A 16,142-nucleotide genomic window follows, 5' to 3' on the forward strand; every position below is an offset into this window, starting at 1 on the left:
CCTAAGAAAACCAAACACGATTGAATACATATAACTGTACTCTGAGGTATCCCTACAATCACTAGAATGACTCTTGAATGCCAGTGCCACTACAGAAAAACAATGGTGTAGGTTTAAAGCACAAGGGCCATCAAAACCATTCTACCACATCTCTTGTAAATTCTAAGGTAGTAAAATTCCTTTTCATTATTATGGTTTATCTTATCTGCTCTATTAGTTTTAGTTAAAATTTATGATAAAGAATGTTATATTTTAAGTGCTTTATAATAATTAATATAAACTTTTGCTCTCCCTCAATCAATATAACCATTATATCTATTTGTGTATGAAGAGACTTGAAATGTAATTTCACCCATTTGAACATATGTAGAAGTTTTTCAATTTGTCATATCCCCATTTTCTTAAAGACAAATCCTTTAAGATAAAAACTTTCAATATTATCATTAATGAAAACAGCATTAGCTCTACAACAATCTTGTTTCTGAGGATAGTATTAAGTGAAGAGTGGAATACTCAGAAATAGTGCTTGATCAACTACTTACATATTTTATGTATTTATCTTCTTAATTACTAGGATTTTAACTCAACATTTTTTCCTCAGCACTTACTTTTTTGGTCAAAGAGTCGTCATTATCAGAAGGCATTCTTGTTGATACATGAAATATTACTTCTACTGTAGAGGTAGCAAAATACGGTGTGGTCAATCCAGTGCTTTTGTTTTTTTGTAGTCCTCCCATGAAACCACAATGGTTTGTAAGATTGACCTGGGAGCAATGACACATAATATTAATCAACTAAACAAAACACAAAAACTTACTAGTGAAATAGACTCAAATTTCTCAATTTGTAAAAACATGGAGAAGAAAGTCTTTGGCATGTTATCAACCAATACCTGATCCAGAATTACTACTTGGAGCTGTTCTGTTCACACTGGTACTTTTTAAGTATTTGTGGATCCCTAATTAATAGGAGTTAATTAGGAAAGAAATCAACTGCTGTACAGTATGCATCTTTTGTTAGGCTACTAGGTGTTAATGCTAAATCATAAAGGCTATGGGAGGACCCCAAAGCCAGAGTAAAAAAATCAAGTGGCAAAAATCAAGACTGGGGATCTGGGGAAAAGTTAAAACAGTAATGTCATTTTGATAAGATGATTAATTAGGTGTGTTATATTTACTCATTGAAACTGGCTTCTTAATTTTTAGTACCTATCACACAGCTCAAAACAAAAATACAAGTATGTAGAACTTAACTGTACTTCTAATGCATTAAAAAACTACAAATTAATCTTTGCAAAGATTTTTACACATATTTTTTCCCAATTATAAATAAAATACACACTAATATCAGGGTCAATACATCGGGTAATATTTCCTGAACTTGTGCAATACCCAGAGCAACTTGTCTTCACTGTTGAAAATTAAAGAAAATATTAGAAAGCAAAAAGAAGCACAAAAGAAAAACAAAAAAACTTAAACATCACTTTATAACTCTCCACTCAGAGAAATCACTTTATAGATGTTTTTAAAAAATGAAGTTTGAAATATGGATGGACCTAAAGGGTACAATTAATGCAAGTACAATAAGTCAGTCAGAAAAAGACCAAAACCATATGATTTCACTTACATGTGGAATTTAAAAAATAGAACAAATGAACAAAGAAGAAAAGAAACAAAAAAGCATACTCTTAAACAGAGGAAACTGGGGGTTGGCAGAGGGAAGGAAGGTGGGGCTGTGGGTGAATAAAGGGGACTGAGTACACTTATGATCAGCACTGAGTAATGTGTGGAACTGCTGAATCATTATAGTGTACACCTAAAAGTAATATAACACTGTATGTTAATTATACTTCAATTAAAAATTTAAAAATCTGAATAACCGATACAGTGAGAATTATAAAAACCAATTTTTGCACCATGTGAACTGAACATGTCTCAACTATCAATATCAGTTACAATGACTGAACATCTGAATAAGAAATTAGTTTTTATGCCATTACTACAAGATTGCCTCCACACTTATAGTATTTTAAAATTTGACTCAGTGATATTCATATAATTAAAATTTCAAAAGTAATACCAAAATTCTTCCTTCTATTTCTCTCATCTTTAGTGCTCAGTTCCCCTCCCAGAAAGCAATTTCTCTCTTTTTTTTTTTTTAAAGATTTTATATATATATTAGAGAGAGAACTCAAGTATGGGGAACAGAGGAAGAAGGAGAAGCAGACTCCCCAGTGAGCAGGGAGCCCGATGAGGGGCTCGATTCCAGGATCCTGAGATCATGTCATGACCTGAGCCAAAGGCAGACACTTAACTGACTGAGCTACCCAATGCCCCTCTTTTCCTTTTTAAAGATTTATTTAATTAAAAAAAAATACTTATTTGTCAGAGAGAGAGAGAGCAAGCACAAGTAGGAGGAGCAGCAGGCAAAGGGAAAAGCAGGCTCCCCACTGAGCAAGGAGTCCGAATTGATCCCAGAACCCTGCAATCATAACCTGAGTAGAAGACAGACACTCAACTGAATGAAACCCTCAGGCATTCCAAGATTTATTTATTTTGGAGAGAAAGAGAGAGAATGCACAAGTGGGAAGAGGGAAAATGGGAGAGGGAGAGAAAGAATCCTTAAGTGGACCCCACTTGAGGACCCCCCCACTGAGTGCGGGGCCCAATGTGGAGCTCAGTCCCAGGACTCTGAGATTATGACCTGAGCTGAAATCAAGACCCAGCTGCTTAACTGAGCCACCCAGGTGCCTCCAGAAAGCAATTTCTTAAATATCCTTTTAAAAATGTTCTCTGTATATATAATTAAATTCCTACATGTATGTGTATATACACACACACAGCAACACATACAGTGTTTCCCACCATCTCTTTTTGCATTTAAAATACCTTGAAGAGTACTCATTAGTATGTAAAGAGCTTCCTTATTTGTTCTTTTTTCATTGCTTCACAGAAGTTCATTTTCTTGATGCACAATAATTAACTAGTCCCCTACTTAAAGAGTATTTAGGCTGTTTCCAATCTTTTGTTAATATGTCAATGATGAGGTGAATAACACAGAATACATGTTGCATTTGTGAAAGTAGATCTATGGGATAAATAGTTAAAAATGGAACTATAAGTTAATGGGCATGTAAACTTCTAATTTTGAAACTCACTAAAATGTCTATAGATGGTATCAACAGCATATAAGAGCACATGTTCCCCTCATGGCCTCTCAAATATATTATCAAACTTTATGATCTTTTCAAATATGATAGGTGAAAAATAGTATCAAAGTGCAAACCTTTTGTTTTCTTTTAGAGAAAAGGTTATTTTCAGATCAGTTCTCTGATCATGTAATGGAGAAAAGGTCTCATTCTAGAGTTCCTTTGCTCTAAACGTTTATGCAGTACTCGATAATCTCCATTTTTTAAATTCCATTTTTTAACTGGAGATAACTGTAGGTTAATAAGAAGTTTTAAAAGATAATAAAAGGAGTTCCTATGTACCCTATAACCAGATTACCCCAAATGCAAAACTATATTAAAACCAGGATACTGGATGGGGTGCAGTGCGTTGGGTGTCCAAGTCTTGATTTCAGCTCAGGTCATGATCTCATGGTCATGAGACTGAGTCTCAGCATGAAGCTTGCTTGAGATTCTCTCCCTCTTCCTCTGCCTCCCTGCCCCCTCCTTATACTCTCTCTCTCAAAAGCAGGAAAAAAAAAACCCACAGGATACTGGCATTAATATGATTGAGAAACAGAACATTTCAACACCATAAGGATCCCCCATGTTACCCTGTTACATGAGCCACACCCACTTCCCTCTTATCCTACCTCCTCAAACCCTGACAATGAGTAATCTGTTTTTTACAACTAAATGGTCATTTCAAGAATGTTGTATAAATAGACCTAATCTGTGACCCAGTAGGTGATCTATTCTAGAGAATGTTCCACGTGCACCAGAGGTGAGTGTGTACTCTGTTGCTTTAGGATGGAATGTTCCGAATATACATGTGAAGTCCATCTGGTCCAGTCTGTCATTCAAAGCCCTTATTTCCTTTTGGATCTTCTGCTTAGACGGTCTTTCTATTGCAGTGAGGGGGGTACTAAAGTCCCCTATTATTTCATTATTATCAATGTGTTTCACTGATTTTATTAATTGGCTTATATATTTTACTGCTCCCATGCATGAATATTTACAATTGTTAGATCTTCTTGCACAGACTCTTTACTTATGACATAGTGTCCTTCCTCAACTCTTTATTACAGTCTTTGGTTTAAAATCTAATTTGTCTGATATAAGGATTGCTACCCCAGCTTTCTTTTGATATCCCCTGGCATGATAAATGGTTTTCTACCCTACTCTCTCACTTCAACTCTGGAGGTGTATTTGGGTCTAAAATGAGTCTCTTGCAGACAGAAAATCCATGGGTCTTGTTTTTTTATTCAATCTGATACCCTGTGTTTTTTGATTGAGGCAGTTAGCCCATTTACATTCAGAGTAACTATTGAAAGATATGAATTTAGTGCCATTGTATTACCTGCAGAGTAAATGTTAATATTTTTTCTGTTCCTTTCAGGACTATGTTACTTTTGGGCTCTCTCTTTGCTTTGAGGATCCCTTTTAATATTTCTTGTAGGGTTGGTTTGGCGATCACAAATTCTCTTAAGTTTCTGTTTGTCCTGGAAGCTTTTTGTCACTATTATTTCGAAATACATCCTAGCTGAATAAAAGTATTCTTGGCTGCATATTCTTCTCATTCAGCACCCTGAATATATTATGCCAGTCCTTTCTGGCCTGCCAGGTCTCTGTAGATAGGTTTGCTGCCATTCTAAAGTTTCTATCCTCATAGGTTACAGACCTCTTGTTCTGAGCTGCATTCAGGATTTTCTCTTTGTCTCTGAGATTTGCAAGTTTCACTATTACATGTCAGGGTGTTGACCTGTTTTTACTGATTTTTGAGAGGAATCCTCTGTGCCTCCTGGACTTGAATGCCCATTTCCTTCCCCAGAACAGGGAAGTTCTCTGCTATAATTTGCTCCAAAATACCTTCTGCCCCCATCTCTCCAAATTATTCTAATATTATTCTGCTATTATAGTATCACTTATCTCTCTAATTCTCCCTTTGTGATCCAGCACTCGTTTATCTCTTTTTTCAGCTTCCTTATTCTCCATCATTTTGTCTTGTATATCACTAATTCTCTCTTTTGCCTCCTTTATCCTAGTAGTTAGAGCTTCCATTTTTTATTGCATCTCATTAATAGCCTTTTTTATTTCTCCTTGGTTTTTAGTTCTTTTACTTTTAGTTCTTTTACTTCTCCAGAAAGGGATTCTCTGCTGTCATCTATGCTTCTTTTGAGCCCAGCCAGTATCTTTATAATCATTATTTTGAACTCAAATTCCAACATCTTACTTATGTCCATACTGATTAGGTTCCTGGCAGTCAGTACTGCCTCTTGTTCTCTTCTCTGAGGTGAGTTTTTCCATTTTGTCATTCTTGCAAAAAGTGGTCACTTTTCTATTCATAGAACTGCAGCTATTTTTTTTTTTTCCTTAGATCTCTGGCTGAGTTCACAGGTGTTTAGAATGATTTGAAAGCTATCTAGCTGATTCTTGGGACCAGATGAAATTCAGATCTCCTACTCCACCACCATTTTGGATCAATCCTCCTCTCAACCAGTATCAAAAGACTGGGATCATTCCCTACATATTTTCAGACCACAATGCTTTGAAACTGGAACTCAATCACAGGAGGAAATTTAGAAAGAACTCAAATACATGGAGGCTAAAGAGCATCCTACTAAAGAATGAATGGTTCACCCAGGAAATTAAAGAAGAATTTTAAAAATTCACAAAAACAAATGAAAATGAGAAGACAACTATTCAAAATCTTTGGGATGCAGCAAAGGTGGCCTTAAGAGGGAAGTATATAGCAATACAAACCTTTCTCAAGAAATAAGAAAGTTCTCAAATACACAATCTAAACTTACACCTAAAGGAGCTGGAGAAAAAACAGCAAATAAAGCCTAAACCCTGCAGAAAAAAATTAATAAAGATTAGAGCAGAAATCAATGAAATAGAAACCAAAAGAACAATAGAACAGATCAATGAAACTAGGAGCTGATTCTGTGAAAAAATTAGTAAGATTGATAATCCCCTGGCCAGACTTATCAAAAAGAAAAAAGATCCAGATAAATAAAATCATGAATGAAAGAGGAGCTATCACAACTAACACCAAAGAAATACAAACAATTATAAGAACATACTATGAGCAATATATGACAACAAATTAGGCAATCTGGATGAAATGCATTCTTAGAGATGTATAAAACTAACAAAACTGAAACAGAAAGAAACAGAAAACCTGAAGAGACCCATAACCAGCAAGGAAATTGAAGCAGTAATTAAAAATCTCCAAACAAACAAGAGCCCAGGGCCAGATGGCTTCCCAGGAGAATTCTCCCAAACATTTGAAGAAGTAATACCTATTCTTCTGAAGCTTTTTCAAAAAATAGAAATGGAAGAAAAACTTCCAAACTCTTTCTATGAAGCCAGCATTACCTTGATCCCAAAAGCAGACAGAGACCCCACCAAAAAGCATTTCAGAGCAATATCTCTGATGAACAAAGATGAAAAAATTCTCACCAAGATATTAGCCAATAGGGTCCAATAGTACATTAAGAGGATTATACACCATGACCAAGTGGAATTTATTCTTGGGCTGCAAATGTGGTTCAAAACCTGCAAATCAATGTGATATAACCACATAAATGAAAGAAAGAACAAGAACCATAGGATCATCTCAATAGATGCAGAAAAAGCATTTGACAAAGTACAGCATCCTTTCTTGATTAAAACTCTTCACAGTGTAGAGGCAGAGGGAACATACCTGAATATCATAAAAGCCATATATGAAAATCCCTTACTAAGTATCATTTCAATGGGGAAAAACTGATAGGTCAGGAACACGGCAGGTATGTTCACTATCACCACTGCTGTACGTAGTACTAGAAGTCCTAGTCTCAGCAATCAGATAACAAAAAGAAATAAAAGGCATCTGAATTGGCAAAGAAGTAGTTAAACTCTCACTCTTTCCAGAACACATAATACTCTATGTGGAAAACCCAAAAGACTCCACCCCAAATTGCCAGAACTCATACAGGAATTCAGCAAAGTGGCATATAAAATCAATGCACAGAAATCAATTGCACTCTTATATACTAACAAGGAGACAGATCCCATGTACAATTGCACCCAAAACTATAAGATACCTAGGAATAAACCTAACCAAAGATGTAAAGGATGTGTACTCAGAAAACTATAGAACATTCATGAAAGAAGTTGAGGAAGACACAAAGACAAGGAAAAAAGTTCCATGTTCATGGACTGGAAGAACAAATATTGTTAAAATGTCTATGCCACCTAGAACAATCTATATATTCAATGCAATTCCTATCAAAATACCATCATTTTTTTTCACAGAGCTGGAACAAATAATCCTAAAATTTGTATGGAACCAGAAAAGACCCCAAACAGCTAAAGGAATGTTGAAAAAGAAACCAAAGCTGATGGCATCACAATTCCGGACTTCAAGCTCTATTACAAACTGTAATCATCAAGACAATATGGTAGTGGCACAAAAACAGACACATAGATCAATAGAACACAACAGAGAACCCAGAAATGGACCCTCAACTCTATGGTCAACTAATCTTCAACAAAGCAGGAAGGAATATCCACTGGAAAAAAGACAGTCTCCTCAACAAATGGTGTAAGGAAAACTGGACACCCACATGCAGAAGGATGAAACTGGACCATTTCCTTAAACACAAAAATATACTCAAAATGGGTAAAAGACCTAAATGTGAGACAGGAATCCATCAAAATCCTAGAAGAGAACACAGGCAGCAACTTGAGCTGGCCACAGCAACTTCTTGCTATACACGACTCCAAAGGCAAGGACAATAAAGGCAAATTTAACTACTGGGACTTCTTCAAGATAAAAAGCTTTTGCACAGCAAAGCAAACAGTTGACAAAACCAAAAGACAACCAACAGAATAGGAGAAGATATTTGCAAATGACATATCAGATAATGGGTTAGTATCTGAAGTCTAGAAAGAACTTACCAAACTCAACACCCAAAGAACTAATACTCCAATCAAGAAATGGGCAGAAGACATGAACAGACATTTCTCCAAAGACATACAAATGGCTAAGAGACACATGAAAAAATGCTCAACATCACTCTGCATCAGGGAAATACTAATCAAAACCACAATGAGATACCACCTCACACCAGTCAGAATGGCTAAACTTAACAGGTCAGGAAATGACAGGTGTTGGTGAGAATGTACAGAGGGGAGAACCCTCCTACACTATTGGTAGGAATGCAAGCTGTTGCAGCCACTCTGGAAAACAGCATGGAGGTTCCTCAAAAAGTTGAAAATAGAGCTACCCTATGACCCAGCAATCATGGGTGTTTACCCCAAATATACAAATGTAGTGATCCAAAGGGGCACCTGCACCCCTGAATTTATAGCATCAATGTCCACAAAACCCAAGCTATGGAAAGAGCCCAGATGTCCATCGACAGATGAATGGATAAAGAAGATATGATGTACACACACACACACACACACACACACACACACACACACACACTGGACTATTACATAGCAATCAAAGATGAAATTTTGCCATTTGCAATGACATGGATGGAATTAGAGGGTATTATGCTAAGTGAAGTAAGTCCATCAGAGAAAGACAATTATCATATGATCTCACTGATATATGAAATTTAAGAAATAAGGCAGAGGATCATAGGGGAAGAGAGGAAAAAATGAAACAAGACGAAACTAGGAAGGGAGACAAACCATAAAAGATTCTTAATCATAGGAAACAAACTGAAGGTTGATGGAGGGGAGGGGGGTAGAGCAATGGGGTAACTGGGTGATGGACATTAAGGAGGGCATGTAATGTAATGAGCACTGGGAATTACATAAGACAGATAAATCCCAGGCCTGTACCTCTGAAACCAATAATATATTATATGTTAATTAACTGAATTTAAATTTAAAAATATTAGAAGAATGTTATATAAATAGAATTATATACTATGTAACCTTGCCAAGAATTTGGAGATTTTCCTGTTACCCTTCTGCTAATGATTTCACATTTTTTCTTACTATAATTAGAGAACATACTGAATGATTTCAACGCTTTTAAGTTTGCTGCAGTGTTTTTTATGGTCTAATATGTCTATCTTGGTATATGTTCCATGGACACTTGAAAAGAATATGTATTGCAATGATGTTGGGTAAAGTGTTCTATAAATGTTGCTTGATGGTATTGTTGAGTTCTTCTATATACTTGCTGATTTTCTGCCTGGCTCTTCTTTTAGTTGTTGATAAAGAGGTGAAGTGTCTATCCATAACTATGGATTTGTCTATTTCATTTTTCAGTTCTATCAGTTTTGTTTCATATATTTTTCAGTTGTGTTATTTGCTGAGCACATACTATGTCTTCTTGGACTGCCATTTTATAATATCACCATCTCTGGAAATTCTCTCTGCTCTGAAGTCTCCCTTAGCTAATACTAATGTAACCACTATAGCTTTCCTTTGATTCATGCTTACATGATAGAACTCTTCCATCCTTTTAGTTTTTTCTTTAAAGACTTGTTTATTTGAGAGAGAGAAAAGAGAGGGACAGAGGGAGAGACAACATGCAGGGGATGGGCAGAAGGAAAGAGAGAGAGAGAATCTCAAGCAGACTCCCCACTGATCATGGAGCCTGATGTAGGGCTCAGTCTCATGACCCTGAAATCATGACCCAAGCTGAAATCAAGAGTTGGATGCTTAACTAACTGGGTTACCTAGGTGCCCTATCCATCCTTTTACTCTCTACCAGCCTATATTAAAATATTTGAAGTGAATATAATTTATATAGCATAGAGGAGGGGTCTTATCTTTTAATGCACTCTGATAATTTTTAATTGGTATTTTTAGACCACTTATGTTTAAATGTAATGACTGTTATGTTAGGGCTTAAGCCTGTTGTTTTATTGTTTACTGTTTATTTTCTGTTTTTCATTTCTTTATTTTACCTGCTTCCTGTCGATTACTTAAACATTTTCTAGAATTCCATTTTTATTTATCTATCATTTTTTAATGTATTTTTTGTGATTTTTTTTTTTTTGTGGTTGCTCTTGGTATAAGACTATATATACATAACTTATCACAGTCTACTAATGTCACTTCACACCAATTTGAGTGAAATATACAAACCCTGCCTCAGTTTATGCCCCTGTATGCTCAATTGTTTGTAATATAATTGTCATGAATATTTTCATGGCATTACACTTAGAAACACATCAGAAATAATTTTTGCACCATCAAACATAATTAAGAAAACCCAAGAGAAAAAGTAATGCCTAATGTATTTACCCATATTTTTTCTTGTCAAACTTTTTCTTTCTAGTGTTCCAAGTTTCTTTCTATTGCTTCCTTTCTGTTAATATAACTTTGTTTAGTTGTTCTTTTAGGGCAGGTCTGCCAGCAACAAGTTCTCTAAGTTTTCCCTCATCTGAGAATGTTTGGCTTCATTCCTTCACTAGCTAATATGAGCCTAGTTGAGAATTTTTCTTTCAGCACTTGAAAAATATTGTCACTCTCTATGGCTACTATAGTTTATTTCTTGTGGTTTTGTTTTGTTTTTTAGTAGGTTCCATGCTCAGCTTGGAATTCAATGTGGGGCTTGAACTTACAACCCTAAGATGAAGGCCTGAACTGAAGACCTGAGCCAAGACCAAGAGATGGATGCTTAACTGACTATGCTACCCACTCATCCGTGGCTTCTATAGTTTCTGATAAGAAATTCCCTATTATTCTAATCGCTTTCCCCTTATAGATTAAAAAAAAAAAACAACTTTTCCCCAGATGCTTTAAGTTTTGAGATTTCTTATTTCTTATTTAATTATGATGTGTCTTGTATGGATTTCTTTCAATTTATCCTATTTGAGTTTCACACAGCTTCTTTAATCTGTAGTTTTATTCACTTTATTTCTCTTGCCAATTTGGGAAATTTTCAACATTATTTCTTCAAGTAATTTTCGACCCAACCTATTCTCTCTTTCTTGGACTCACATAGCAGGAATGTTAAATCTTTTGTCATAGCCCCATAGGTCTCTGATGCTCTGCTGATTGTACTTAAGCTTTTTCTCCCTCTGCTAGTTAGATTTTTTTTTTAAAGATTTTATTTATTTGACAGATGGAGATCACAAGTAGGCAGAAAGGCAGGCAGAGAGAGGAGGAAGCAGGCTCCCCGCTGAGCAGAGAGCCCGATGTGGGGCTCGATCCCAGAACCCTGGGAACATGACCTGAGCCGAAGGCAGAGGCTTTTAACCCACTGAGCCACCCAGGCGCCCCACTAGTTAGATTTTTTAATTGTTCTCTCTTCCAATTTATTGATTCTTCTGTACCCCCATCTCTACCTAACTCTGTTGCTGGCGTATCTACTGACTTTATTTCAGTAGTTAAATTTTCAGATTTTCTATTTTTCATTTATTTCAACTGTATTCCTAATTGCTAGTCAAAGTATGTCTATTATGGTTACCTCAAAATCTTTGTCATCTGGTGTTACTATGTATTTTCTTCTTTTCATCCAGTTTGAGACCTTGCTGGGTCTTGGTATGATAGTTGATCAATGCTTGGGCATTTTTATATCATAAGACTATGAATCTTATTTAAAACTTGTTTCAGCTGGCTGTTTCACAACACAGCTCTCTCAAAATAGCAAGGTGGTTACTGCCTCACTATAGGCAGGTGGACAACTGCAGAGGGGAGCGCCTCATTGCTGTTAGGTGGAATTAGGAGTTCTGGTTTCCTATGTGGTGTCCACTGAGGAAACATTAGTCATAACTGGTAGGGTTAGTCTTATTACTGCTGGGTGATGGTAAAAGGCCTACTTCTCCAGTAGGCTTCCTCTCATCTATCCTGGTGGGGGAGGAAGAGGCACCTCATATGCTGGGTAGGGAGAGAATTCCAGGATCCTCAAGTAGTCTTCACTGACATTGTGGGGGGTGTGGGTGGGGGACGTGATCAGCTGACAGAGATGAAAATATTGGCTTTTTGGTTGGCCTTCTCTACTCTTGTGTGGTGTTGGGATTGCCTCATTGCAGTCTCATGAGGGTGATAGGCTAGGCTCCCTAACTGACCTGTGCTGTCAGGCATGGGGAAGGGAGTCATAGTATTTTCTTCCATGTTTGGTTGGTACAGTAGAGCCGTTACTGTCTAAATGTTTTCTGTCTTTCTAGGTTGCTCCTTTCCTGGGCTTTTGGCTAGAAAAAGAGGGCTTTTGTTGGGGTTCTTTTGGTCAGTGCTTGTTTCTAGATTCCTATTTCAGATCCTATTTGGAGATACAGGAGACAAAGAGAAAACTTTGAGAACCCATCATCATGTCATTTCATGGTCCTAAGTTGGTCTGTCTTCCTCTTCACCTTTAGGAGTCCTTTTATGTTTGTTTATATATAATGTCCAGAGTTTTTGTTGTACTTAAATGTGACAAATAAGGAGATTATGTCTCTTTGATCTTCATAGAAATGAAATTTCTCACTGTACAACTTAATGGGTATCAGTATATTCACAGGTAAGTGCAATCATCACCACAGTCAATTTTAGAACATTTTCATCAAAAAGAAACCCTGTACCCTTTAGCTATCTCCCTATCACATGTCTTTGTGACTGGTTTCTTCATCTAACATAATATTTTCTAGGTATATCTACAGTGGAGCATGTCAATACTTCATTCCTTTTCATGGGCAAATAATATTCCATTATATGAATATCATATTTTATCCATTCATCCATTGATGGACATTTGCGTTGCTTCCACTTTTTGGCTATTATGAATAATGTTCCTGTAAACATTCATGTACAAGTTTTTGTCTGGATATACCATTTCATTTCTCTTGGGTATCTATCTACCTAAGAGTGGAATTTCTGATCATACAGTAATTCAGTGTTTTGCTATTTGATGAACTGCCAGATCGTTTTCCGTAGCAGTTATACCATTCCACATTCCTACTAGCAGTGTAACAAGGTTCACATTGTACCAAATCCCAACTACAATTATTATTATCTTACTTTTTGATTTTAGTCAACGAAGTAGTACCTTTCTGTGGTTTTGATTTGCATTTCTTTGATAATGATGTCAATTATCTTTTCATGAGCTAATTGGTTATTTGCATATCTTATTAAGAAAAATGTTCCTTCAGATCTTAATTTTTTAACTCAGTTGTTTTCTAATTATTGATTTTTTAAATTCAGTTGTTTTCTAATTATTGATTTGTATGAGTTCTTTGTATATTTTAGATTTAAGTCCCTTATCACATATATGATTTGCAATTATTTTTTCCAATTTGGTAGACTGTCTTCTCACTTTATTTATAGTCTCATTTGAAGCACCAAAGTTTAAAGTTTAATGAAATCCTATTTATTTATTTACTTATTTTAAAAGATTTTATTTATTTATTTGAGGGAGACAGTGTGTGAGTGGGTAGGATAAGAAAGGGAAGGACAGGGAGAAAGAATCTGAAGCAGATTTCATGACTGAGTGGGGAGCCCAACATGGGGCTTGTTCTCAAGCCCCTGAGATATGACCTGAGCCGAAACCAAGAGCTGGATGCTTAATCAACAGAGCCATCCAGGTACCCTGAAATCCAATTATTTTTTTTCTTTGCTGTTCAAGTTTTTAGTGTTATATGTAAAAATCCCTTTTATTTATTAATTATAGCTCCATAAAGCTAGGGGAAAAAAATCTTAGCAAAATCCAAGGTAATGAAAATTTACCTCATATTGTCTTAAAAGTGTTTTATACTTTTAGCTCTTACAATTAGGTTCTTGATCTATTTTGAGTTAATTTTTGTATGTGTGTAAATATATATATATACACATATATATATATATATATATATATGGTGTGTGTGAGGTAAGAGTTCAATTTCATTCTTTTGCATGTTTTTTGGCACTGTTTATTGAAAAGACTATTCTTTCTCCACTGGATAGTCTTGGCACTTGTCAAAAACCTGATGACCACAGATGTATAGATTTATTTCTAGAATCTGAATTCTATTCCATTGATCAATACGTCTATCCTTGGTACAAGTGCCATACTGTTTGATTATTATTTTGTACTGTTTTGAAATATGGAAGTGTGTGTATTCCCACTTTGTTCTTTTTTCAAATGTCTCTTGCTTTTACTAATACTTTTCTGTGTTTTTTAAAATAGAAAATCTATTTATAATTTTTCTTTACAGTTTCCAAAGCACTTTCACATGCCTCATCTCAACTGAACTTCACATCATATTTGTTACATAAAGTATATTACACTTGACAAATAAGCAAACAGGAACAAAGACCCCAAGTAACTCGCTTAAAGGGAAATACCATGTAAGATAAGCCATTAAAAACATATACTGAATGATAAAGACTTATGTACTGAACACTGTACAAGGCACTTGGATGTCTTTTAAAATGAAATGAGATAAAAGTGAGATAAAGTACCTGCCCTCTAGGAGGGGCTGATAGTCTAGTGCAGTGGTCTTCAACAATTTTGCTCATGCACTCTCTACAAGAATTTTTAAAAACTATGTATTAAATTGACAACTATATGAAAATTTTCATCACATATTTAAACTTGCAAAAGACATAATTTCCAGTGTATTGTATGTTACATGTATTTGTCCTTTAAATATATTTTCATCAAATTGTAGAGCTACAGATTTGGCTGATACAATATAGAAAAAATGCCTGCTATTAACTTAATGACAAATCAATTAGCCATCATCAAATTCATTTTCTGTTAGAAAATGTCTGACACTTTATGCGTCAATTTAACTGAACATATTAATGCAAATCTTCATAACAAATACCTCTCTTCTGAGTTACAACTCTAAGATAGACATATTTGATACAGGAACCTTGACATGAGCTGGTTGCTAGGATGACAGAAAATGAAGTACCTTTTAATATTTCCTGATTTGCCATCAGAGACCCCCCCCCTCAGAACATGCCCTCTTGAATGAACTTTTTTTGGGTGACAAACCTTCTGGGGCAATATAGGACTTGGGTGAGTGTATGATATGCCTTTCTTTTACAGAGTTGAGGAACAGAAAAGGTAAGACTGTAGAAGCGTTCTAAGGCATTAATTTTAGTAAAATCCAGGATCTGGAAATTAATCTCCTCAAAACTAACCAAGTCGGGGCGCCTGGGTGGCTCAGTTGGTTGGGCAACTGCCTTCAGCTCAGGTCATGATCCTGGAGTCCTGGGATCGAGTCCCACATCGGACTCCCTGCTCGGCGGGGAGTCTGCTTCTCCCGCTGATCTCTCTCTCCTCTCATGCTCTCTCAAGTAAATAAATAAAATCATTTAAAAAAAAAAAAGCTCCAGCATGTGATGCAGCGCACATATGGAGATAATTAAATTGTAATATCCATTTCAGAAGAACTCCCATGGTGTTGATTTGTTCCATTAAAATTTTTAAATTTCCACTCCCCTCCTTCCCCCATTTCTTTAAATGGAAAAAAAAAAAAAAACAAAAAAAAAAACAAAAAAAAAAACTAACCAAGTCAATGTGCCTCCTAAAAGCCTTGGTATAGTGCTGAAGATATTCATATCTTAGATGGAGACCACTTGTCTACTGCTCACAACTGTGAGGAAAATCCAGATCTCCTAAACCTAGGAGTTTAGTACTCTCTAATGATATACTCACTTATAAAAAAAAGTCAACAACTTTCCTTTCAAAGTCCAAACTGCTTCTGTCTTTGCAGATAGGATTTAAGGCAGAAACAATAACACACCTGGCATTAAGTTGTTGAGTCTCCTAAAGTAATTCTTCTAAAATAAGTTAGAAGGTATGGGGGGGGGCAAGATGGAAGAAGAGTAAAGGACCCTATTTCAACAGGTCCCCTGAATTGAGCTGGATATCTACCAGACCATTCTGAACACCTATGAAATCAGCCAGAGATGTAAGAATATATCCAAATCTTTCTCAAAAGAATATCTCCCATAGTTGGTTTTGTGGTGTAAAGCGGGGAGCTGCGATTCTGCAGGCAGATATCGGAAGTTAAATGGAAGGTGGAGGGATCCTCCGGGATCT

At 35.9% G+C, this 16,142-nt stretch overlaps 1 protein-coding gene across 15 annotated transcripts in view; it reads right to left on the reverse strand.

The window, feature by feature from the left end:
- RALGAPA1 (Ral GTPase activating protein catalytic subunit alpha 1) overlaps nt 1-16,142 on the reverse strand; it is a 261,885-nt gene that overhangs the window by 59,188 nt on the left and 186,555 nt on the right. For 14 of the 15 annotated variants that reach the window (XR_007128538.1, XR_007128539.1, XM_047736015.1 and 11 more), the window contains one exon: nt 609-764. Coding sequence is in view for 13 of the 15 variants with exons in the window: in XM_047736015.1 (XP_047591971.1) it covers nt 609-764 (156 nt within the window). In the remaining 2 variants the exon portion in view is untranslated. Of the gene's footprint in view, nt 1-604; nt 765-16,142 lie in introns of all 15 variants that reach the window. The other variant, XM_047736008.1, reaches the window with a different exon arrangement.

Source organism: Lutra lutra, chromosome 7 (assembly GCF_902655055.1).
Source record: "Lutra lutra chromosome 7, mLutLut1.2, whole genome shotgun sequence".
Classification (NCBI taxonomy): Eukaryota; Metazoa; Chordata; class Mammalia; order Carnivora; family Mustelidae; genus Lutra; species Lutra lutra.